The following is a 27580-nucleotide window of genomic DNA, read 5'->3' as shown; positions in this document are numbered from 1 at the left end:
CCATGTTTAGCTTCCAAGATCAGATAGGATCCAGTGCCTTAGGATATTTAGGTGATGGTCTACAAGATTACACAAAATACATGAATTACAATGAAACATGCACAGCAGCTGATGATTTTGAAGCACCAGATCAATATCCTTTGAGCACTTAATCTCATAGGACCTCGAAAACAAAGCAGTGTCAGGCTAGGCTGGTACTTAGAGAGATGGCCAAAAAAATCTCAGGTGTTATAGGCTAAATTTCAGAGTGAGTGTATGGCAAATCACCCCTGAGTGCTCCTTGCTTAACAAACCCTAATAAATTCATGGGGCACCATATGTTGATAGGCAACTTAGAGGCTCATATACATGCATGTGTGCACACATATATAGACTGGAAGAAATGTGACTTCACAGTGTTTCTTTTTTTAACAAAGTGACCTAGGTCATACATTCAGTGTAGAGCCATCACCGACAAAGTGACCTCTTCAGCAAACAGCTGTCACAGCTGGATAACAAGCATTAGGTGTAGACACTGATCTTAGTATTTGGGCCAGCTCAATCAGAAGTGGACAATTCATTTAGGTAACAAGAGGCCAAAATAGCGCCTTCACGGGGACAGAAAAATGAACAGGTGCCCAATGTGAACAGTACAGAATAAGGATGCAATATAATCTGAGCACATTGCTTCCACAAATGTTCTACATCTCACTCCTTGCCCACTGTAGTTTCTGAACTACTTTCAAGGGTGATTCTATGCATATTCTACACATGACAGGAATCTAACCTGAATGTAGCTAAGGTGCAACATCACTGTGGCTTGGCCAATTTTTTCTATATACAGTAGAGTCTCACTTATCCAACACTCGCTTATCCAATGTTCTGGATTATCCAATGCATTTTTGTAGTCAATGTTTTCAATACATTGTGATACTTTGGTGCTAAATTAGTAAATACAGTAATTACTACGTAGCATTACTGCGTATTGAACTACTTTTTCTGTCAAATTTGGTGTTAAACATAATGTTTTGGTGCTTAATTTGTAAAATCATAACCTAATTTGATGTTTAATAGGCTTTTCCTTAATCCCTTCTTTATTATCCAACATAATCGCTTATCCAACATTTTGCTGGCCCATTTATGTTGGATAAATGAGACACTACTGTAACTTCTGAATCTCACCAATCAAGTAAAAAACACCCCAGTACAACTATTTTCAAGAATGGAAATTTAGGCAAGCCAACAAAATGGAATTTAGTAAAGAATCTGATGCCCTATAGAAATGGCAGAATTTTGCATGCTGAGTAAAGGTTTGGATGAGAATGGATGGGGGTTATTATTTGAATGGATTTTTAAGCAGCGGTTGGAAGGCCATCTGTTGGGGTGCTTTCATTGTGTTTTTCTGCATGGCAGGGGATTGATTGTATTGGATGGCCCTTTTAGTCTCTTCCAACTCTATGATTCTATGATTACTTAGCCATTCAGTGAAAGGACTGGCAATAAACAGAAGCAAAATAACAGCAGAGTAACTTGAATAGTGCAGCTGGTGGGAATGAGAAGGAGGGCCTTCTCCGTGATAGCTCCCCACCTCTGGAACTCCCTCTCTAAAGAATTAAAAATGGCCTCCTCCCCCATCTCCTTCAAAAGGCTATTGAAAACACACCTATGCAATTTAGCTTATGGAGAGGAGGATTAAGTACATCTATATGAACCCTCGCCCAGCTGCTAACCTCTGTTAATCTACTATTCACCATCTCCCAACTATTTTAGCTGAATTTTAGACTTTTAATGAGATTTTAAGGATTTAATACGTTTAGAATTATGTGGATTGTGCAATGTATTGTACTGTTTACTTAAGTTGTTTCATAATTTATTGAGATGTTTTTGATTGAATGTTTGACTTAATGTTTGCCATGGTTTGTTGTAAGCCACCCTGAATCCTTTCGGGGAGATAGGACGGAGTATAAATAAAGTTTCATTCATTCATTCATTTTGATATCAGAAAACTGAGCACCAATTTATGTATATAAGCCACTTGTTCTAGGACTGCTTGGTAAGAGGGATTCCCGCTCAAACATTTTTTCCCAAAAGTTAATCCACTGCTACTTACTCCATGGTCATATCCAGCTTACATGTCCAATAACTTATAACTTTATAAAGCATTTGGAAGTGGAATGTGGGACTAAATGCTGCTAATTAGAGCACGAGGGGAAGAATATAGGAAAGAACAAAGTCCTCAAGGTACCCAGCTTCAAGACCATTTAGGATTTCAAAACCTAGCACTAGTACTTCAAAGTGTATTCAAATACAGTTACTTCCATCCCCTTTATTCAAATAATGTAATGTTGATGCTGCTTACAGTTTATAATTGACTATAACTATGCTTCCATAGTTAGTTCAAGCTATTTTTAAGCCAGCTGACTGTACTCTTATATTGTACCTTTATGTATTTATTTATTTGGTTGCCAGATGTTTTTATGGTCCTTTTTGGGGTGGATGAATTGTTTAGGAACAAAGAAAGGCTGTTAAAATTGCCCTAAGACAAATTGCTTTACAGCCTTTCCAGGAAATACAAAAGGCCAGCTTCACAGGCAGAAAACAGCAACCAAGAATGTTTTCCATACACCCTACTTTATGAACTTGGAGTAGGGAGGAATTCTTGCTGGTCTTAAAAGGCTGTCACATTATGGAAAATGAGGGTGGCTGATATTTTAATACCAGACCTGGAAAAACATATAACTACTAGAGAAATACCAGAGAGAGGGGCAAATATCAGCAATCCAACTCTGCCCAAAGAGGTTGGTTGCCATCTTCTGAACCATCTTCCTATCCACATATTAAAATCCCTACTCACGTATTAAATTCTTTTCATATATGTACTCCTTTTCTTTACCATGCAAGGTTGCAGCAACCCAGAAGCTTGTACATAATAAAGTGTTCTCTAGTGACAGTGTAAGTTGAAAGAAGCAGGTTTCGAAATACACAACTGCTCCTAAATCTGGTTATCAGCCTTCTGCTGGCCTTCATGGTTCAAAGGCAGTAGTCAAGATATGATTCTAGCTTTCAGATTGTATAACCTACTCTCAGCTGGATCCTTTAAATGTCCAGTCAAAAAACATTTTCCAGAATCATAGAATCATAGAATCATAGAATAGTAGAGTTGGAAGAGACCACATGGGCCATCTAGTCCAACCCCCTGCTAAGAAGCAGGAAATCGCATTCAAAGCACCCCCGACAGATGGCCATCCAGCCTCTGCTTAAAAGCCTCCAAGGAAGGAGCCTCCACCACGGCCCCGGGGAGAGAGTTCCACTGTCGAACAGCTCTCACAGTCCAGAAATCATGGCAGGCAGAGGGTTCTTAACTCAAAACATTCTTATCTCAAAGTGAATTTCCCCACTAAAATGCTATTAAACTATCCCACCCCCAAAAAACTCCAATTTTTGTTATGTGTTTTTAATTAAGGAAATGTACTTTATAAATAATGATTAATGATTAATGTATAAATGCTCATTCGCATGAAACAATAAAAAGAAAGATGGTAGAAATTTGTGGCACAAAGTTGTGGCAAGGAAGAACAAAGCACAAAGTGAAGAGGGAGAAGCATCATTTTCTTCATACTGTACTCATTCCAGCCTCCCTCCATCCCTTGCTCCCCCCCTCTTCATGAAGCCAAACATATCAGGAATAAAAAAAACCCCCACAAAATCAACTAACTCAAAGTTCCTTAAAGCGGACAGCAATCTCCCAAACTGGACAAGAACACAAGACACAGAGGCTGCTCACTTGAAGCCCTGTACTCTTGTGTTAGCGCTCCATCTGGCGCTAGCTCTTAACTCAAAACCCTGCCCATATGTCAAAGCGAAACCTGGGCTGAGAGACAGCTATTAACTCAACCTGCTCCTAAGTTGAGATGCTCCTAAGTTGAGGTTCCAATGTAATTCATTCACATCTTGAGCCAAAGAACTGTAGAAGCAGAAGCCGCTGAGGCACTTGAATCATTCAGATTCAATTAGACATCATCTATATAGTTTACTAGCTGTGCCCGGCCACGCGTTGCTGTGGCGAAGTCTGGTGGTATGGGAAATAAAGTATTGAGGAATTGGTAGTAGTTAAGGTCAAGGGTAAAGGTTTTCCCCAGACATTAAGTCCAGTCGTGTCTGACTCTGGAGGTTGGTGCTCATCTCCATTTCTAAGCCGAAGAGCCGGTGTTGTCCGTAGACTCCTCCAAGGTCATGTGGGATGACTACATGGAGCGGCGTTACCTTCCCGCCGGAGCAGTACCTATTGATGCGCTCACATTTGCATGTTTTCGAACTTCTGGGTTGGCAGAAGCTGGGGCTAACAGTGGGGGCTCTCTCCGCTCCCCCAATTCAAACTTGTGGCCTTTCGGTCCAGAAGTTCAGCAGCTCAGCGCTTTAACACGCTGCGCCATCAGGGGATATTATTTCCTAAAGGTTGTGAATATACAATATTTCTGATTGGTTTTTTTTGTTTGTTGGAGGCAAGTATGAATGCTGCAATTAGGAAAAATGATTAGGATGTAATGGCCTTGCAGCTTTAAAGCCTGGCTGTTTCCTCCCTGAGTGAATTTTTTGTTGGGAGGTGTTAGCTGGCCCTGATTGTTTCCTGTCTGGAATTCCCTTGTTTTCAGAGTGGTGTTGTTTGCTATATTTTATGTGCTTCTACTGTCTGTGGCCCTGAGAAAACAGGATTTGCCAGACTTTGATGATGGGAATACTTTGTTGGGAGGTGTTAGCTGGCCCTGATTGTTTCCTGTGTGGAATTCCCCTGTTTATTTACTGTCCTGGTTTTAGAGATTATATTGTTCTGCATTATTCTATCCCAGTAATTATTTCATATTAAAGAAGAATCTCACTTATCCAACATTCGCTTATACAATGTTCTGGATTATCCAACGCAGTCTGCCTTTTCATAATCAATGTTTTTGTAGTCAGTGTTTTAAATTCATTGTGATATTTTAATGGTAAATTTGTAAATACAGTACAGTAGAGTCTCACTTATCCAACATAAACGGGCCGGCAGAACGTTGGATAAGGGAATATGTTGGATAATGAGGAATTAAGGATAACCCTATTAAACATCAAATTAAGTTATGATTTTACAAATTAAGCACCAAAACATCATGTTAGACAACAAATTTGTCAGAAAAAGTAGTTCAGTACACAGTAATGCTATATAGTAATTACTGTATTTATGAATTTAGCACCAAAATATCACGATATATTGAAAGCATTGACTACAAAAATGCGTTGGATAATCCAGAACGTTGGATAAGCGAGTGTTGGATAAGTGAGACTCTACTGTAAATACTACATAGCATTACTGCGCATGGAACTACTTTTTCTGTCAAATTTGTTGTATAATATGATGTTTTGGTGCTTAATTTGTATAACGATTACCTAATTTGATGTTTAATTGGCTTTTCCTGAATCCCTTCTTATTATCCAACATATTCACTTATCCTGCCGGCCTGTTTACGTTGGATAAGTGAGACTCTACTGTATATTTCTAATCTTATATTATCTGCTCAGAACTGGATTATATGAGGCCCCTTCTTCACAGCTGTATAAAATGCACACTGAAGTGGATTATATGGTAGTGTGGAGTCAAGATAATCCAGTGCAAAGCAGATAATATAAGATTATAAATGGGTTATATAGCTGTGTGGAAGGGCCTTGAGTCTACACTGCCATATAATCCAGTGCAAATTAGATAATCTGTGGAAGAAGTCTAAGTGAGGCCTATATCTGCCTGTCCCCTAACTGAAACCTGGCTGTCCCTTGGTTGCTAGGCAACCAAGTAGGCAGAGATTAGCCCTCTAAACTGGCAGCAATTGGATAAAAAAAATTATTGCTCTCCCTCTAATTAGGACTTTATTTTTCTTTTCTTTTTGTTGTATCAACCTTGAGGCATGGATGATGGGTTGTGTTGTCAAATTTTGAGGTTGGGGGGCCTGTACTTTTGTTGTTTTGTGAATTGCCGTGATGCCATCACTCTTTTATATATATAGATTAACCAGAGATACTGTCTGGCAGTTCACATCTCTTTCACCCTAAAGCCCATAGATGGAAAAAAAGGTGGCATTTTCAATTTCTATTGAACCCTCTTTTCCATGGCGAAAAATTTCTCAAGCAAAAAATTATTCTCTCCCCATCAATTCAGGTCCCTTCTATTCCAACAGAAATACGGCAGTCAATACAATTAATTTCCCCTGGGCCTAATAAATGGCTACCCTCAGGGCTCTAGAGTTGATGCCTGCCCCTCGCAGCATCAACGCTGACACACACCGTCTGTGGAAAACATTGCCTGGAGCTACAAAACCAACTCCTGTCTAAAGACGCAGCAATCAATGCCTCCTGCGCAGACACAGGCAGCTAGTGCCTCCTCCCTCCACTCTCTGAGTGCTGAGTGCTAATTATGGAGCCAGGTTCAAAAATTGCTCCCAAGATGTCCAAGTGTCTCGGCACATTTCCATTGAATACAAAAGGTAGGAGTCTGTTCTGGCTTCCAGTTAATGTCAATTCAGTGGGATACAGAGAGAACGGCTGCTAAAGTGAATCTGGCAAGAGATTTATGGCAGCAGCATTTCTAGGCTGGGGAAAATCTCATTTCTTTACAGCAGGGGCTTCTTAACCATTCGCTCACTGGGAATGAAAGCAGAATATGAGCCTAGTATTAGTAATACAGAAATTTCTGTTCAAGCAGAACAAAACCACTGCACTATTCAGAAATACCTTGTAAATTCACCTTCACAGTTTAGCTCAATGCAGACACAATACTTCCTGATAATATAATCAGAGCCCAGAAGCGTACCACAAAGCCCTAAATGAGGGCAAGCCATCAAATGGGCTAGAAGCTGCCTTGCAGAACAAAGCTGGAGTTATATATGATGAGTGCAAAAGATGCAACACTAGCCATAGTTTACTCCAGAAACTGGCCAACTGGAAGCTGAGGCAGTGGCCATAGTAACTCTTCAAAACATCTTGCTTAATTTCTCCCTTATTTTAATTCCCCTTCATATTCTCAAAGTTTAGACTGCAGAATTCCAGGTAGGATTAAAGGTTGCAGTTCTAGAGTCCATTTTTTCAAACAAAAGGCCCTAGGTAGGAATTGGGGAGATGTATGTTTTCAACCCTTGATGGCTATTGCCAGTCAGCAAGTACTGACCTGAAACAAACAATATGATGCTCTACAGATCGGCTGTCACACTGCAGGGTATTATTAGCAAAAACAGGTCACTCACAACAGGTCACTCACTCTAATGAGATTCCATTAAACATTAGCCAACATGGTCAATAGTTATTATCTCTTTATTTAGAATATATATGCCTTGAAAGCCAACATGGTATGGTGGTGTGAGTCTTGGACCTTGACTTCAGAGATTTCCATTTTCCATTTGGTCACGGAAGTCCATTAGGCAACCTCAAGCAAATCACACACTCTCTGAAAAATCTTGCCAAGAAAACCCAGTGACAGGCTTGCCTTGTGGTCACCACAAATTGAAAATGACTTCAAGGCACATAGCAACAGTGTACATTCTGCCCTTCAGCTAAAAAGGTTCTCAGAGCAGTTTATTGTTGCATTGCCTTCAAGTCATTTCTGAATGGCTGACTCTAATCTAAGGCAATTCTATCATGGGGTTTTCTTGGCAAAATTGGTTCACAGGAGGTTTGCCACAATCACCTTCTTCTGATGCTGCAAAAATGTGCCTTGCCATGATCACTTAGTAGATTTCCATGGCTAAATGGAGATTTGAAGCCTGGTCTACAGAGTTATAGTCCAGCACTCAAACCATGCTGGCTCCCAGAGCAGTTTAAAAACTGCCCCCAGGCTTATGATCTAAATAAGAAACAGCACACACAAAAAAGGGCATTGCTCCAAGGGAGGAAATTAAGTCCAGCAGATACTGCATAGTGTTCACTAGCACAGAAGCTGGAACAATGGCAGTGGCAACAACAACATCATCATCATCATCATCATCATCATCATCATCATCATCACCACCACCACCACTACTACTATTACTATTTGTTACCCGCCTCTCCTTGAAGCTCAGTGTAGGGTACAAAATAGTTAAAACAGCTAAGTAAAACAAAGAATTATTAAAATACATAACCAATACACGCAGGTAAAATGCAGCTTAAATTTTACAGATAAAAGTTAAAATTGACTGGGTAGGCCTGCCAGGAGAGATAGGTCTTAAGTTGTGTCTTTAATTCTGACAGCTGATTTAGCTGTTGGAGCTCTTCCGGCAGGTCATTCCACAGTCTTGAAAAGGTCCTCTGGGTGGCGATTGCCAGTCAGGTTCTGTCTGATTGGAGTAAATGCCCCCCCAGAGGACCTAAGAGATAATGGGATTTGTCATACAAAAAAGATGGGGGGTGTCCAAATAATTTCTATGTTGCTTTCTAATTTGGAGCCCTAATTTTAGAGTAGTGTTTTTAATGCACACACTACTGACAAATGTGGGAGGCTGCCTTATCCTGAATGATATGGACTTGATACAAGGCAGCTTCCCACATTTGTCAGTACTGTGTGTATGAATAACACTATTCTAAAATTGGAGAGTCAAATATCCCTAAAAAGGAAGCTTCCACAGCTGTATCAAGAGCAGGGAGCCAAAGATACATATAATATTTTAAGATATTATCTCAGCCTGAGCATATCGAGGAAGGCTATGAGAAAGGCTGCATTACGGGAACAGTCTTTGTGGACCTTACGGCAGCCTATGACACGGTGCAACATAGAAAAATGCTGCATAAAGTCTACCATGTTACGCGGGACTTTGATTTTACAAAAACTGTCCAGACCCTCCTAGAAAACCGCAGCTTCTATGTGGAGTTTCAGGGCCAGAAAAGCAGATGGAGGAGGCAAAAGAATGGTTTACCCCAAGGCAGCGTTCTTGCACCGACCTTATTTAACATCTTCACGAACGACCAGCCACAACCACCACTCACAAAGAGTTTTATATATGCTGATGACCTTGGCCTCACAACACAAGCGAAAGATTTTGAAACAGTTGAAAAGCAACTCACGAATGCCTTGAAAGATCTCTCCAGCTACTACAAAGAGAACCACCTGAAGCCTAACCCTGCCAAGACACAAGTGTGTGCTTTCCACCTACGTAACCGTGAAGCCAACAGGAAACTGAAAGTTACTTGGGAAGGCCAAGAGCTCGAACACTGTTTCCATCCTAAATATCTTGGTGTCACCTTAGATCGAACATTAACATATAGGAAACACTGCATAAACATCAAGCACAAAGTAGCTGCACGCAACAACATCCTGCGGAAACTGACTGGCAGCGCATGGGGTGCAGACCCACAAGTAATAAGAACATCAGCCCTGGCCTTGTCTTTCTCAACTGCTGAGTACGCCTGTCCTGTCTGGCAAAAGTCTGCCCATGCGAAGCAGGTGGACATAGCACTAAATGAAACATGCAGAATCATCACAGGATGTCTTAAACCTACACCTGTTGATAAACTCTACAAGTTAGCTGGCATTGCCCCTCCTGACGTGCGACGGGAAGTTGCTGCTAACGGTGAGAGAAATAAGGTTGAACACTGTGAAAGCCACCCACTGCATGACTATCAGCCTCCTCCCACCAGACTCAAATCAAGGAAGGGCTTCATGAGAACCACCACTCCTCTTGATGTTCCTCCAACAGCAGCAAGGGTGTCTCTCTGGGCAGCTAAACCTGGCAATTCTAACTGGATGACCCCCCCATGAGGGTCTTCCTCCAGGGGCAAACCAAGAATGGGCAACTTGGAAGTCCCTAAACAGACTGAGAAGCGGAGTGGGCAGATCAAAAGACAATCTGGCAAGATGGCACTACCTGGAGGAATCCTCCACCTTGTGTGACTGTGGAGCAGAACAAGCAACTCCGCATATGTATGCTTGCCCACTATGCCCTGCCTCATGTACTGAGGAGGAGTTGTTTAAAGCTACGGACAATGCGGTTGCTGTTGCCCGCTTTTGGTCCAAAACTATTTAGTTGCTTGCAATTTCCTTTTCCCCCCATCATTTTGAAATGTATTTGTCGTGCAATGCTTTTGACACGAAATAAATAAATAAATAAATAAATAAATAAGCCTGATATCAGCCTGTGCTCAAGCCTTACACTGATTCATTGTCAATGTCCATAACAACAAAATAAGCAAAGCTAAAGTAGTTCTCACCACAAACATAGGCCAATGATTTAAGACCGGTTTACACATTACATCTTCAGCATTTGTGTACAGAAACTGTTGTAAACAGGCAACAATTGCTTACTATACAGTGTTTGGAACTAATCCTGCTCTGTTCTTCTACATATCTTCCTGTTTCACATATCTACATTTCATCCTTTCAGGATTATATACAATGCTGAACACATCTACATTCAGCTGTGAATTCAGGAATGCCTCACAGGATTTGATAGGTAAAGCCAAGTATGTAAAAATGTGACCACAACAAAGTGTGTGTGTGTGTGTAAGGAACCTTTTATTTCTGTAGACTGAGTATCCAGGATTGCCCAAATCAAACTCTCTTGCCTGAACTCATTAGATGAAATAATTGGTGATGCAATTCTATAGCAAAACTATAGTGGATACATATAACTGAAAGTAAATATTTTCTTTAAAAATGGAAATTGGTAATGGAAAAAAGGAGATAATTGGTAGAATGAAGATCATAATGGGGGAAGCTTATCCAAATTGTAAGGGATGGTAAGATAAGAGAAGGACTTTCTTCCAAGGAAAGTTGTAAATATAAATCAGGACAAGCTGCACTGAAACATAGACAGTGCAAGGCAGTTATGTCATTTTCTGGTATAAAGTATGTTAAAGAGGCCATGTCAATTATCCTGACATTCGCTGTAAAAGTTTGAAAGTTGTGGGTGGGTGTCTAAGACAACACTGACAAGTGTGGGTAGCCCGTGAGCCATTTGATGTCCTTTTCATGCCAAAAAGGGAGAGACCAGGTTCTGATCTAACAGACTGACAAGGGGCTAGAATCAGGCATAGGCAAACTTTGGCCCTCCAGGTGTTTGGGGCTATGCCCACCGCTAGAGAACATGAAATAGTCTATTTATGCTTTCAGTAAAAACTATGCAGTACCATCACCGAAAGACTCAAGTATTTCAGATCACAGTTAAAAGAATCATTGTTTGAATTCTTAATGTTAATATAATGTACATTTAGAGCATCCAGAGTGTTTCAAATCATTTGGCCATAACCTTGTTTTAAAATAATGCTATAAAACAGATCAGTATAGCCCCACTGAAGCTTTAAAAAAAGGCAGGGACAAAGGCTTGACTAAGATGAACAAGTGAATTGGTGAGGGGAAATCTGAAGAATTTCTTAATACATGGCTCAGTCTCTTTGTCATTGCACTGCATTCCTCCATTTAAAAGCATAAGCCCCAACTCAATTTCCTGCAAAAAGGAAATTAGGTAGCAGAAGGAACTCATTTGGAATAGTGTGCTACTTTCTAAATGGGCAGGTTCTTCCTTGCTTCTATCAAAGCTACTTCCAGAATCCAGAAGCCAGCAGCTGAAGAAAAGGCTGAAAAATCTGGAGAGCAATAGTCCAAAAGAAAGAGAAGGGGAGAGGGGACTTTTCAAGCCCCTGCTGCATATATGTTTCTTGCCTTTCTCTTCCTATGCTGCAGCTCTACATTAGGCAATCCTGTGACCATGTCTGTGTTTATATATCGCTTATATCTGACAGCGTCCAGTGATTTGCTTTAATGAAATTTGATGATCTACTTCCCACCCATTTCTCAGTTGACTTGACACTAGGATGTATGTGCACACATAACGCATAATGTGGTTTACGACTGCAGTAAAATTCTGAAGTGACTGTGCAATAAGCCTCTTGTCCATCATCCATTGTGGAGTTCTGTGCAAGTACCACTAAATTGAAGGAGTGGAATATTAGCATTCAGTCATTTAATTAAGCTGGGAAACAGAAACAGAAGCAAGAATTTGGACAGTTTTAAAGAGAACTGGGTAAAGGCATGGAAGGCAAGGCTATCAATGGGCCCTAGGAATGGCAACCATATATATGGTATTAGAGGTGGTATGCCCCATGCTAAGGAAGTATAGCTCGTAACTACCTCTTAATGAGCTAGTCTTGTGTCTTGCTTGTGGACTTACCCTAGACATAGAAGGTCTAACTACGGCTGGACTAGTTAGGCCTTCTGTCTTAGGGCAGCACCTTTTGTGTTTAGAAAAGCAAAGGATGCTCCATGTCTATTAATGGGGGAGCAGCTCCATTTTTAGTTTATAGTCTGATGTAGCTCGTTCCTTCCATTTTGTAGCAGGGAAAGAATTGCCAGGAAAAAAATCATCAAGAGACAAGGCTCATCTGCTGAGGTGGGCAGGAGAAATGCAGAACAGATAGAAAATTTAAAAAAGCACAGGTGCCCCACTACAGATACCCTCAACAGCCAGCTGTTCAGTTTCTAGGACCAATGTCCCAGCTGTCCGGCCAAACCAATGAGCTGGCTTTGAGCCCAACCCATCAGAGCACACACATACAGATCTGCTAAAGCCAGAATTGAGGTCGTCTTATACTGCAGAGCCACAGCTGCTCCGCAGCCCTAGGAAGTACAATTCTCATTATCTGGGGCAAAGCCTTGGGCCAACATTCCCAGGAGGGGAGGGGGATAGGGAGCCTTACAGGGGGCCTGTAGAAGTAATTACTGGTCCCACTGCACTAGCAGAGAAGCCATTAGAGAGCTAGGAAAAGCGATTCCACTCTTGTCTGGTTTTTTGCTACTGAATTTGGGGCAAGAGACTTTACATACTAGTTATAGCACAGCTTCCTTTGTCCCTTCTGTGCATCCCATCTCTGCACTACTTCCTCTCTCTGACCCACATAGTGCCATGCAAGTTATAGAAAATGTGCTCTTTAAACAGAAAGTGGATCAGTGGTGTCAGATAAACTTGGTGCTGTGCCTAAATTTAAAGGATGAAGAATGGGAAGGAGGTATGCTTACAGTTGTAGCTGAAGACACAGTGACAGGACTGTGTAGTTCAATTAACCTTAAAAACTTTTCTGTCAAAGAAGATTAGCAGTGGCGGGGAGGGGGAGAATTCAATTACAAATCTTCTCTTTTTGTAATTCACAATCTCTCATCTTCCTTGATGCTATAGCGATCAATGCATTGCTCCACTCATTCCAATTCTTTCTTACTTGAACTAAGCCACTTGCTTTCCACCCCTAAACTATGCTGAATACTAGTTTGCTCTTGACAATTGTTCAGGAGATGCAGCTGGAGCAAATCATAGCCTCTTAAAGTGGCTGTATCAGTCAGTGGGTGCGAATTAGGCCACCTAAACATGGGCTTCTTTAATCCTTCTGAGGCATCATTCTACACATTAGCTTAATAATCAGCCTTCCAGAACATGCTGTCCTGCCAAAATGTTGGACTACAACTCTCCTCTCCATAAGCTAGGGCATTGATGGGAACTGCAGTCAGTCTAACCCTTTCGTAGGGAGCAGGTTGGAAAACTGGTATGAACCATGAAGCATATATTTTTAGTACTGTTTTAAGCTATATTTCTATATTCCCTTATTTTCCTAAAGGTTAGTGGTTTACCTTGGCCATATTGTTTTTGCTTTTGTTTGTTTTTGTTTTATTAGCAAGGGTATGATAAAGGGTCATTTGTGGTCAGGAACAATGTAAATGATTTCTCTTGTGGTCCTCAAAAAGCACCAAATAATCATAACTGGAATCACCACTATCTGGCTCTCAGTTACAGTTTGAATGAGGAACTATGCCTGCAAACACTGGGGTGGAAATTGTAGGGCCAATTATAGTTATTTAACTATAATTGGTCAACATAACCAATGGTGATGAATTTTGGGAACTGCAACTCAATCTCAAGGATGCCATAATTTCCAACCATGAGAAAGAGAGAGAAATCAGGGGACAGGTAAGAGGAAATAAAATATGTTCAAGGTGTGCCAAACAATTAATTCAGAAGTGCCTACATTTCGTCTTTTACAAACACAAGGAGGGGCACAGGTTTAATCCCTATACAGGCTCACAAAAGACTCAGTTACCAGTCAAGGCTGCAACAGCACACAAATCAAAGCATCCTAGGGCACCAAGATTGATCAGAGAAGGGTTGAGGAACATGTGGCCCTCCAAATGTTAGCACTGCCACTTCTGTTATCTTACATTAGTTATACTGGCTAACATTAATGGTACTTGTACCGTAGGTTGGAAACATTTGAAAGACCAAAGATTTCCTATGACTGGCTTCAAAAACAAATATGGATGTCTAGGACATAAAGATAAAGAAATGTAACTTGTCATATAAGCTCTTCCCATTTTTGCATTCACTACAACCCTCAAATCCATTCATCTCTAAATTTCATAGCCAAAATGCAAGCAAAATAGATTGCATAAGTCAATGCCACAGGTGAGAACAGCAACAGAGGCTCTGACAGAGGCTTAAATATGCACTCTTAGCCCAAAAGCTCATTAATAACAAGAAGGGTTTTGGAGAATAACTATCATGCACCAGAACTGCTTGCTTACATTTGCTTGCATCTTAGATCATCAGCAAGACACATTTTGATCAAGCCTCTTAGTATTGATATACGGGGCAGAAAGAGTACAGTTAAGAAGCCTTTGGCCTGAGTGGGCAGTCTTGTTCAGTCCAACAGCATTTCTTCAAGACAAAATACGATCCCTTTCAGAAGTTATTTTGCCAGAGACTAAACGTCATCGTGTCTGCCCTCCTGAGACAGAAGAAATTGAACAGACAGCTCTCATCAGCCACAGCAGTCTCCAAGGAATCTTCTCAAGGAAATATGAGCCACAATGCTAGTCTCTGAATCACATACTTATTGGTGGTGATCCATACAAAATGAATAGTAATTAAATCTCAGTAATTAAGAAGAGGGAGATGATACTAGGACAGTAGGTAATGTTGGAGTTGAAGCAGAGAAGAAATACACATGTAAAAGGATGAAACCCATACAGCTCCAACAGCATCTTGATTTTTCCCCATTGGCAGCAAATGGCCATAGTTCTCTGTTAGACACAAAGAAAATTCTAAGAGCCTCTTAGCCTTGGCCTCACTTAACCAGACAACGAAGTGACATTGAACTGAACATTGCAATAAAGTTCATGGTAAATGTGAACAGCACTAGCTCCCTGGCCCTGATATTTAACATTTCCCTGAGGCACCACAGCTACAGTGGAGACAAGATTGGCAATAAACGCACGATACATAGATGGAAGAGAAAAATTCTAGCTGCAACGCAATGTGGATTTACAGCACCATCAGGTGGACAAATCGTAGTACTACTGCAGCTGCTTTTCCAAGATCCAAGTTGATATTCCTGAGAAACTCAAAGTCTTTATAAAGGCAAAAAAAAAATTAAAATAAACCAACACAGCCATTCACTAGGCATTACATGGTGTTTTGGAAACCTTTGCATGTGGTTCTTTAGGTACTGCAGGGCTGCAAGTCTCAACATTCTCACAGTTGGCTATACTAAGTACTGTCCATACACCTATCTATGCAACATGATTGCACTAAAAATGTGCTTGTTGCAATACATACACATACATAAAACCATCTTGGCAATCAAAACATGGTGAATTTGGATTTCTAGACCCATGCCAGGAACAGGCATCATCGTGGTCTATGGCAGCCATATTATTTTTTCCTAACTAGCTGAGACAAGTGTATTACAACAAAGAGCACCAAGACAGCAAGAATTCTGGGAGCCTGTCCAGTTGTTCATGGCTCCAACAAAAGCTAAAATCCACTCCCAATTTCATGTTTTGGATAGGCCAACCCCTGTCCAGTGCATTCCAGACATTTTGGACACCAACTCACACCAGTCTTGACTATCAGCCAAGTTGGCTGAGACTGAAGGAGGTCTAGTTCAAAGCATCTATAGAGCACCAGGTTGTGTTAATTGTTCTTAGAAATCCCAGTTAAATATACAATGTACTTACACTGGCCAAAGCTCCTGATGGAAGCAAGAGCCAATGAGCAACAGCACAGATGTCCAGAAGACACCATCACTACTTCGAATGGAAATATACGGACACACATAAAAGGCAATTAATTACAGTAGTGTAAAAAGTCAGTAACTGCAAGAAAGTACTCAGCCAGAGCAATCCAGAAAATCAGCATATCAAAAAAAGGAAGGGCAGATAAGCAAGATTGTCAGGTACCCCATAATCTCACAGCAACAAATAGCAAAATGCACATATTTTTGCTGCTGGCGGTTATTGTTCACATTTGTCAGTTTGAGTCAGTTTTATGCCCTACTTGAAATCAAATTTTATTCAAAGAAATGTGGAAAGCATGTCCACTTTGTCCGGGACCTCCCTATCACCCCCACCCTGCCAGTCAAAGCAATTTTTGTAAAGTTATTTTTTTAAATGCCTCAAAATGACCAAAATAGCCTTTGAAGGCATGGGAAAATCTCAAAAACATGGTGAGAATGTCCTCATATTGCCTAGAAGGCGTTTGGGCACAAGCAGGAACAGTGAATGGTCCAGTCCTCCATGGTCTTCCCCAGCTTCCCGTCTCAACTCTAGTTTAAGGGGGAAGGCAACAAACACACAAACGTATGTTTAATTAGTTTTATCAGTTTAGTTTTATCCATTTATTAATCTGTTTGCAGTTAAGCACCTTTTATCACTGAGCCAATTAGGTCTTTGAACTGTAATAAATTTTTGATTGATAGATATAAGCATGCTACTATTTTCTCTGTATGCTGGTCAGTGGTTTTGATGGTGTAAATGTTTTAATTATTCAAGGCAGTTTAGAGATGGCTTCTTGAGAGTCAAATGAGAAGTGAACAGAGGATGTTCTACTTTGCAAACACAATCTATAAATGGAAGTGCTTAGCAATTATAGCTATTTGCCATCAAGTCTGCTTTGGCCCTGTAAATGGGAGACCTCAGATATATCTTTAATTAACTCTGGCAAGCTCAAAGGCATAACTTCCTTGGTCTACCTGTCTGTAATGTGGTCCTTTTGCTGGGGCTAATAGCGGGAGCTCACTCCGCTCCCCGGATTCAAATCGCCAACTTTTTGGTCAGCATGTTCAGCGACTCAGTGGTTTAACCCACTGCGCCATAGAAGGCTCCTTCTGTTTATATAATATTCCAGATTATATATACAGAAACCCCTTCAGTCTTGGCAATGCTTTGCCCCAGCAACCTAAATCCACAGTACAAGGGTATATCTACCACGTAAAACTAATGCAGTTTGCCTTCACTTTAACTCCATGGCTCAATATTATCAAATCCTAGAAGTTGCAGTTTGGTGAGGCATCCGCATTTTTTGGCAGAGATGGCGGAAGAACTTCTCAAACTACAACTTCCAGGACTCCATAGCATTGAGCCATGATGGTTCAAGTGATGTGAAACTACATTCATTTTGCAGTGTATATGCACTCCAGGTTGTGTCTCCCTTATCTGAAATCTTGGCACCAGAAGTACTTTGGAATACTTGGCTATAAATCACGAGATAGCTTGATGGGACTAGATTAGTGTATATGTTGTGTGTTTTAAATTGTATTTTATACTGTTTTGAGCGTTGCGAGATGCTATGAGTTCCATTTAAGAGGAAAAAGTGGGATATACAGTAGAGTCTCACTTATCCAAGCTAAACGGGCCGGCAGAAGTTTGGATAAGTGAATATCTTGGATAATAAGGAGGGATTAAGGAAAAGCCTATTAAACATCAAATTAGGTTATGATTTTACAAATTAAGCACCAAAACATCATGTTTTACAACAAATTTGACAGAAAAAGCAGTTCAATACGTAGTAATGTTATGTTGTAATTACTGTATTTACAAATTTAGCACCAAAATATCACGATATATTGAAAACATTGACTACAAAAATGGCTTGGATAATCCAGAAACTTGGATAAGCAAGGCTTGGATAAGTGAGACTCTACTGTATATAATTAATATACAGGCAGTCTCCAATTTACAAATATGCAACTTACATATGACTCACAGTTAAGAACGGGTGGGGGGGGTGAGACAACATGAAGAGAAAAATCTACCCCTCGGAAAGGAAATTCACTCCTGAAAAACTTATCATGAGGAAAGGCTGTCTCCAGGGATGCTTACTCACCAATCCTTGTTTCCACAACAAGCCAATTTTTCAATATCTAATTTTCACAGGGAATTAAAATTGCTGGAAGAAGCATTAACAACCATAGATACGCAGAAAATACCACCTTGATGGCTGAAAGCAAGGAGGAGCTGTGGTACAGGACCTTAACCAGAGCGGGGGGGTTATGGGTTCAAATCCCCCTGACAGGGTTCAACATGCCCCCCCCCCCCAAAACCTGGTTTACTCATGATTTTTAACCGGTTAACCAATTTATGAGTAAACAATTTTTTTTAACCTGACACATTTCGGGGGGGGAGGGGGTTGAACTTTTAAAGCCCCTCCCCTACAGCCCTGGCTGAGGAGCCTTATAACCAAGGTGAAAGAAGAAAGTGCAAAAGCTGGGTTGCAGTTAACATCAAGAAAACCAAGATTATGGCAACCAGACTGATTGATAATTGGCAAATAGAGGGAGAAAACGTGGAGGCAGTGACAGACTTTATATTTCTAGGTGCAAAGATTACTGCAGATGAAGACTGCAGCCAGGAAATCAGAAGATATTTACTTCTTGGGAGGAGAGCAATGACCAATCGAGTAGAGACATCACACTGTCAACAAGGGTCCACATAGTTAAAGCAATGGTATTTCCTGTAGTAACCTATGGATGCGAAAGCTGGACCATAAGGAAGGCTGAGCAAAGGAAGATAGATGCTGTGGTGTTGGAGGAAAATTCTGAGAGTGCCTTGGACCTCAAGAAGATCAAACCAGTCCATACTCCAGGAAATAATGCCCGACTGCTCATTGGAGGGAAGGATGTTAGAGGTAAAGATGAAGTACTTTGGCCACATAATGAGAAGACATGAAAGCTTGGAGAAGATAATGATGCTGGGGAAAAAGGAAGGAAAAAGGAAGAGGGGCCGACCAAGGGCAAGATGTATAGATGGTATCCTTGAAGTGACTGGCTTGACCTTGAAGGAGCTGGGGGTGGCAACAGCTGACAGGGAGCTCTGGCGTGGGCTGGTACATGAGGTCAAGAAGAGTCGGAAGTGACTGAACAAATAAACAACAATTGTCACAGGGACAGAAAGCAAGGTAAAATCTTATGAACAGGGGACAGACAGCAAAACAAACACCACAAGAGTATTAACCCTTCCCCCTATGCTATTCAAAACTAAGATTTGGGGCACTGATTCAGAAACTTGCATTGGGACTTCATCAGCTCTAGTTTCTTAGATATGGTTATCATGATTTCCCATGGGCGAGCAGATGGCAATTGGTAGATGGCATATGTTCTGAATCAGGCATCCGAATGCCCAATCACCGTCTCCCAAAACAGTTACTATACTCTCAACTCAAGAATGGAAAACAAAATGTTGGTGGACAAGAAAAGTGTTTTAAAGATGGGCTTAAAGCCAACCTTAAAAACTGTGGCATAGACACCAAGAACTGGGAAGCCCTTGAGCGCTCAAACTGGAGGTCAGCTGTTACCAACAGTGCTTTGGAATTCAAAAAGGCACAAATGGAGGGCGAAAGGAAGAAACATGTCAAGAGGAAGGTGCAACAAGCCAACCCTGACCGGGACCATCTTCCATCCAGAAATCTATGTCCTCACTGCGAAATAACATGTAGGTCACGGATAGATCTTTACAATCACCTATGGACCCATCACCAAGATCCTACACTTGGAAGCAATCATACTCGGATATGAGCGATCGCCGATGATGTTCTGCATCTCAAACACTAGAGCCAATTGTGGGAAACCTGTGCCATTTTTTCAATCAGCAGCTCAAATATACCAAAATGTGTGCTGGCCAATGTTATAAATCCTCTCAATTTCCCATCCGTAGGAAAAATATAAGGGATCTAACATAAGATGTATTTCAAGAATGGGTAATGTATACCTTCCATAAATCCCATCAGGCTTTCGTCCCACATTTCTGTGTCAGAAACATGCCTGTGTTGCTGGAAGTGAGCCTAGCGAGACCACTGAGCATTTCATCAGGGACTGTCCTACAGCCAAAGACACCTGGCAAAAGGTGGCTGTCGCCTTGACTGGCTGGACTTAGAGCTCCAGCCTTGGAAGGCGGTGGCCTCTGGACTGGAGCCAGAGGCCAGGATTTGAGGGCCATGTCGACATCAAGAGAGGGAGAGGAAGACAGGGCAAAAGAGGAACACCGAATAAGCCTTTTGGGATATTCGTTGGTCAACGACAAGGCTGATTAACCTGTATGTTCTCCTGGCTTTGGTTTTCCAGAGAAACAGAGAAATAACAGCATAAAAACCAAGAAATGTTACTTCTAGTATGAACTTTGTAGTAGAGAAAATAGGTGGCTGGCCTGGTATCACCTGAGGAGTTGTAGTGTGTATACACACACAATTTATTACAAAAGAACAGTTTTATATATATTAACTGAGATATATATGTGAATTTGTAAAAATATCTATAACAAAAACCAAAAAAGAAAGAAAAACTGTCAATAAAACTGAAACCTGACCTGTAACTTTAATGATAAAAATTGTGAACGTTGCAAGGATTGCAAACATTTGAGTTATTGATTGTAATTCTTTTAGTAAATGTGTTAGTAGGAAGTGTTGCCATCAGATAGTTTCAGTGTTCTCTGAATACAGGGGAACTATAACTCCTGGATTCCAAGGTCATCCGCTAGTATGCAAAGTTAACTGTGTTGGGTCTATGTGCCAAGTTAGTTCCAGGTCCATCGTTGGTGAGGTTCAGAGTGCTCTTAGATTGCAGGTGAACTATACATCTCAGTCCCTACAACTCCTATGGTGAATTCTCCCCAAACCTCTCTCTCTAGTATGTTCAATTGCTGTATACCATTGAAAAGAATAGGAAAGGGTTAAGGTGGAGGAAGCAGGCGGGGGTCATGCAAATTCCACACCAGTGGAGAGAGAAAGGAACATTAGGATATGGCGCTCGCTATAACCTGCAATGTCCTTGGAGGGAAGGCTTTGGTGGCTCCTCAGCACTGTGGGTAAAAGCTGTTTATAGAAGGAGGAGGCTGTCTGCTGCCACATACACACAAACAGATTTTCACTTTTATAGATAAGAAGATAGATAAGATATAGAATAGAATATAGATATAGATATTGTATGTTTTGGCTGTAAGCCGCCGGGCTCTTGATTAGGGAAAGGCGAGGTACAAATCCATACAGTGCACCCTCACTTTTCGTGGGGGTTAGGTTCCAGGCCTGCCCGCGAAAAGTGAAAAACCACGAATATAGCCCCCCTCCCTCCCTCTTTTCCTCTTTTAACGTACTGTACTGTATTTCTTGTTGTTCCTAAGGCGATGAGGCGCAGGCAGGGCCTACTGGCGCTGCCTGCAGGCGGCTGATGAGGAAGCGCGGGCTGGGTCACGTGCCTCAAACTGAGTCCTTTTGTGCCTGTGAGGGGAGGGCGGGCCGGGTGGGAAAATCCGCGAAACAGCGAATCTGTGGATCCCGAACCGCGAATTAGCGAGGGAGCACTGTACACGTAATAAAAGTGAAAAATGTGGATGTGGCAGAGGTGTCCACTTATACAAACAGACTCCCACTTCCACAAACAGCTACAACCCACAGTGCTGAGGAGCCACCAAAAGCATTTCCTCCAAGGACATTGCAGGTTATAGTGAGCGCCTCATCCCAGAGTTCCTTTCTCTCTCCATTGGTGTGGAATTTGCATGACCCCACCCACTGCCTCTCCCTTAACCCTGTCCTATTCTTTTCTATGGTAGACAGCAAACAGAGGAATTGATCAGCAACTGAACGGGTTTGGGGAACTGACTCAACAGGATGGAAGTTGTAGCTCACCCTGCATCAAAACACAGAACTGTGACCTCCACTTACAATGGGTCTGGACTACATTTGGTACACAGAACTCCCATGACCAGGTTTGAGAGGAACTGCCCTTGATATAGAGGAGTTGTGGACAACACAACATACTGGAGGGGTTGAGGAGGGAGTGACCCACCTGTGTGGGAGTTGTAGTTCACCCTGCACCCAGAGCACTCTGAACCCCATCAATAACGGGTCTGGACCAAACTTGGCACATGGACCCAACATCCCCAATTGTGAATACAGGAGGAGTTTGGGGGGTGATTGCCCTTGGCATATGGGAGTTGTAGTTCATCCTTATCCAGAGAGCGCTGAACCCAGCCAACGATGGATCTGGACCAAACTTGGCATACAGAATCAACACGGCCAACTGTGGACTCAGGCCTTGTTTGGGGAGGACTGACTCATGATTCTGGGAATCGTAGTTCATCCGCATCCTTATGCATTTTCTAATGGAAGCATTAATAAAAAACAAAATCAAGGACTGACTTTTTCTAATAAATAGTGTTACTAATTAATTAAATAATATTACCTAGCATCCCAAAACAAACAATGCTTTCTTCAAATAACCCAGGCACCGCTGGGTGCCCAAGCTAGACTAATAAATAAAATAAATTGTCGCTGTGCCTGTTAAATCTTGCATAGATCACTACCGCTGCCCGTCATCTTTGGTTGTATATCTGTTCCTCATACCTATATGCCTGACACACACCGCTTGGAGGTCATTTTATACACAATAGGCGCTTTTTCTTTTCTTTTCATATTTATTTATTTAAATAATCATACATGTCTAAGTGTTTGTTGCATACATTGCAATATTTTCCAGCTATTAATGTTTCATCATCCTTTCTTACATAATATTTTTTAAGGGGTCGCAATCTAAATGACAACGTTTGTGGCCACTGCAGAATGCAAAGCTGTGACTGTCTCAGGGCTCTTCCACACAGCCCTATATCCCAGAATATGCAAGGCAGGAAATCTCACATCTGCTTTGAACTAGAATATATGGTAGTGTGGATTCGGATAACCCAGTTCAAAGCAGATAATGTGGGATTTCCTGCCTTGGATATTCTGGGATATTGGGCTGTGTGGAAGGGCCCTCAGCCACCCTCGGAATATCACCCGAATAAGAGAGGCTCACAGCTGTAACTTTGGCCCTTAATAATAATAACTTTAGAGAGACAACTGCTAGGATTCCGCAGCACTGAGTTATAGCAGCTGAAGTGGGCTCGACTGCATCACTCCTCCTCTCCCCGCCCCTTCTCCTCCCCTCAGAGGCTTTTTTCTCTGCCTTCCTCTCTCTCACCTTGGCGAAGACGGGTATCTCCTCGTCGTGGTCGTGGGGAGGCCTGGGGGCCAGGTGCGCGGGGCCGGGAGCCGGGGGAACCTGCACCGAGGCCGCCGAGCGAGCCTTTCCGCCCGAGGAGACCCCGCGGACCGCAGGACGGGCCAACCCCAGCCACCTCTGAAAGCCCGCCAGCCGCCTCAAGGCCGCCATGGTCGGTCGGCTCTGCCGCCGGAAGTTCGCCCCCGTCCGCCGGAAGTGGAAATCTTTCGCTCTTCTCCGCCTTAGAGAGGTAGCGCCAGAAAACGACCTGAGGGCGGAAGCGAACGTTAGTGTGTCTTTTCAGCTAGAACAAACATGAACAAACTTCAGCCCTCCTGGTGTTTTGGACTTCAATTCCCACAATTCCTAGTACTGCTAGGAATTGTGGGTGTTGAAGTCCAAAACACCAGGAGGGCCCAAGTTTGCCTATGCCTTAGGCGTCATGAAGGTGGTGTCAAACTGCATTAATTCTTCGTGTAGAATTCTACCCGGATTGTCTTCCCAGTCTTACCACCTCATCACATTGAGAGACCTGTGTTTTTCACCTTAAGAACTGACAAGCATCTTGAGCTCTGAGGAGTACCTGGGAAGAAATCCCACTGGGGCATTGCAGCGCACCAAAATACATGGGAGTTACTCTGGCCTACAAGAAGCACTGCTTGACTACCAAGCAAAAAGTGGATGCTAGAAATAATAACGTTGGAAAGCTGACTAGCACAACCTGGGGATCACAACCAGACACAGTGAAGACATCTGCCCTTGTGCTTTGTTACTCTGCTGCTAGATATGCATTCCCAGTGTGGTATACATCTCACCACATTAAAGCAGTGGAAGTGGCTCTTAATGAGACATGCCACATTATCATAGAATGTCTATGCCAGTGATTGCCAAAGTGGGTGCTACCGCCCCCTGGTGGGCGCTGCAGCAATCCAGGGGAGCGGTGATGGCCACAGGTACATATATCTTTCTGTTTAATTGCTATTAAAATTTTTAAAAAATTAATTTCCAGGGCGCTGAGTAATTTTTTTTCTGGAAGGGGGGCGGTAGACCAAATAAGTTTGGGAACCACTGGTCTATGCCCTACAATGCTGGAGAAATTATACTGTTTCTCCAGTATTGCAACACCTGATATCTGTCGGGAAGGTTTTTTTCCCCCTGGTCCATTGTCTGTTTGGATATCAGCCAGCATGCCAACATCTTAAATTAAGAAACAGCTTTCTAAGATCTACAGAGATACTTGCAGGAACACCTCAGCAAGCAAGAGTCCAAAAGTGGCAGGCTGAAACTTAGAATAATATTATATAATATTATATTGTAATACGATATAATACTAACAATACAATATAATAATATTAATTATATATTATATTTTACATGTAATATTACTAATAATATTACGATATATTGATACAGTACAATATAGTAATTTATTACCAGTATTGTACTATGCTAATATAATATTGTATGTAAATTTAATTTGTAAGCCGCTCTAAGTCCCCTTCGGCATATAAATGTAGCAAATAAATAAAAAATAAATAAATAGAACCTCACTCAGTGGCTGAGACCAGCTGAGAAACTCTGGCCTGGGCACACAGATGACTGAGTGAATTGGAAGGTGCTGAACATACTGCACTCTGGTACCACAAGATGCAAAGCCCATCTTAAAAAATGGGGCTACAAAGTGGAATCTACAACATGCAAGTGTGGAGAAGAGCAAACCACAGGCCACTTACTACAATGCAGTCTGAGCCCTGCCACATGCATAGTGGAGGATCTTTTTAAAGCGACACCAGAGGCACTTGAAGTGGTCAGCTTCTGGTCAAAGGAGATTTAGCATAATGCCAAGTTTTTAACTTTGCTTGTGGTTTTTTAATACATTATACCTGTGTTCTCAATTCGCTTCTGATATGATAAATAAATCACATTGATTGGGGAAAGCATGGGTGACTATCCCTTTAAGGGATAAAATCAGCCTGTTTGGAGTTCTGCCTCCCCATCAGACTCCCACCTGAAAACTTAAGGGCTGACAATACATTCATCTTAAAGTCACCACAAGGTCAGTATTTATTTATTTTTCATCAAGAGAAACCAAGAGATCCCTTGTCCTGCCCAAAGCCCCTTATATTAAAGGAGACGGTGATCGTGATTAAAACCATTGCTTTCCATGGGATCCTATTGTTCTGCATCAAACCCCATAGGATACAAGAGGCAATGATCAAGGTTGAAACCATTGCTTTCCATGGGATCCTATGGTTCTGCATCAAACCCCATAGGATGCAAGAGGCAGTGATCGAGGTTAAAACCATTGCTTTTCATGGGATCCTATGGTTCTGCATCAAACCCCATAGGATACAAGAGGCAGTGATCGAGGTTAAAACCATTGCTTTCCATGGGATCCTATGGTTCTGCACCAAATCCCATAGGATAACAGGATAGGAAACTGTGATGGTTTCCATCGCACCTGCTTTTCAGTTGTTAAGATGCGAGTAAACTTTGATAAGAAGTAGGAGCTCTGAACATGATTGCTGGCTGTGTTCAGAGTTCACTCCTTTCAGAACATTTCCGCCCCTTTTCAATCCTGGAACATGTGATGAGCTCTCTGCTAGAAAAGAGGCTGAAGTGTCCTATGAGGGAAAATTTCTTAATGTGATGAGGTTGATTGCTGGAGTTCGCTCCTTTCAGGACACTTCTGTCTTTTTTTCAACCACGAAGGGAAATGCATGACAGCCAGAAGTAGTTTAACTCATGTGATGAGCTCAGTGCCTCTCCATGCTTGAAAAGAGGCTGAAGTGTTCTCTGAGGGGGAAATTTCTCAATGTGATAAGGTGGCTATTCACCACACAGTCAGAAATCAAACAATTAAGTTATTAGTTAAATTGCATAGCACAGATAGACAAGTCACTGAAGCTCTGAAGAAATCACTGATATGAAGATAGATGGAGCCACTAATGCATAATAAGGAATAAATGAATGAATATACGTTATTCCTGAACAAATACCATCTGGAGAGGCCTACACAAATTAATGAATCCTTGCAACCTTTAAAACAGGATGGACGATCATCTGTAAGGAATGGTTTGATTGTGATTTTATTGCATGGCAGTGAGTTGGACTAGATGGACCATGTGGTCTTGTCTAACTATTATTCTAGTAGGATTCCATGAAATTCACTGTTAGGAGCGTTAATTAATGAAAAATTGACTGTGAAATAATGTAGATATGTACAAAAAAAGATTGTTCACAATTTCATTCACAAGGGAAAATGCAAAATGAAAGAAAGGAAGGCCATTTGAAACAGTATTGTAAAAGATAATGCTGTCACAAAATGACTAAAACCAGAAAAGCACTAGATCCAGTCTGATCTTAGAAGACTAAGGCCCCTTCTACACTGCCAGATAATCCAGAGTATCATAGCAGAAAATCCACATTATCTGATTTGAACTGGATTATCTGAGTTCACACTGCCATATAATCCAGTTCAAAGCAGATAACGTGGGTTTTATACAGCTGTGTAGAAGGGGTCTAAACTGGATCAGCCCTAGTTAGTGCTTGGATGAGAGACTACTGTTGGCTGCATTTCAGAAGGGACAGGCAAAACCATCCTTGAGGGTTCCTTGCCTAAGAAAACCATAGGAAATTCATAGAGTTGAGACTGATTTAAAGGCCCTTCCAGACAGACCCTATATCCCAGGATCTGATCCCAGGTTTTCTGCTTTAAACTGGATTATATGAGTCCACACTGCCAGATAATATGGGATAAACAGAAAACCTGGGATCAGATCCTGGGATATAGGGCCTTCCCACTTCAATCCACTTTAAATGCTGTAACTGCCTCCTGCAGAATTCTGGGGCTTGTAGTTTAAGGAGGCCCAGTGCTTCTCTGGATGAGCATAGAATCATAGAGTTGGAAGATACTTTGTGCGCCACCCAGTCCACCACCTGCCAAGAAGCAGGAAAATCGCATTCAAAGCACCCCTGCCAGATGGCCATCCAGCTTCTGCTTAAAAGCCTCTAAAGTAGTACCACACTCTGGGGCAGAGAATTCCACTGCTGAACAGCTCTCTCTCACACAGTGAGGAAGTTTTCCTAATGTTTTGGTGGCATCTCCTTTCCTGTAGTTTTAAGCCCTTGTTCTGTGCCCTGGTGGCGAAGTGCATTAAAGCGCTGAGCTGCTGAACTTGCAGACCGAAAGGTCACAGGTTGAAATTCCGGGAGCGGCTTGAGCACCTGCTGTTAGCTCCAGCTCCTGCCAACCTAGCAGTTCGAAAACATGCAAATGTGAGTAGATCAATAGGTACCGCTCCAGCGGGAAGGTAACGGCGCTCCA

General features: G+C 41.9%; 1 protein-coding gene across 1 annotated transcript in view; it reads right to left on the bottom strand.

The window, feature by feature from the left end:
* Positions 1–23479, bottom strand: part of ndufb11 (NADH:ubiquinone oxidoreductase subunit B11) — a 53321-nt gene extending 29842 nt beyond the window's left edge. The window contains exon 1 of the mRNA XM_003216706.3: positions 23233–23479. Coding sequence (XP_003216754.1) covers positions 23233–23424 — 192 coding nt within the window. The 5' untranslated portion in view covers positions 23425–23479. The remainder of the gene's footprint in view (positions 1–23232) is intronic.
* Positions 23480–27580: the final 4101 nt, after the last annotated feature.

Source organism: Anolis carolinensis, chromosome 2 (assembly GCF_035594765.1).
Source record: "Anolis carolinensis isolate JA03-04 chromosome 2, rAnoCar3.1.pri, whole genome shotgun sequence".
In the NCBI taxonomy this organism is placed as follows: domain Eukaryota; kingdom Metazoa; phylum Chordata; class Lepidosauria; order Squamata; family Dactyloidae; genus Anolis; species Anolis carolinensis.
Note: the sequence above shows the minus strand (reverse complement) of the source record. Positions and strands in the feature narration are given on the sequence as shown.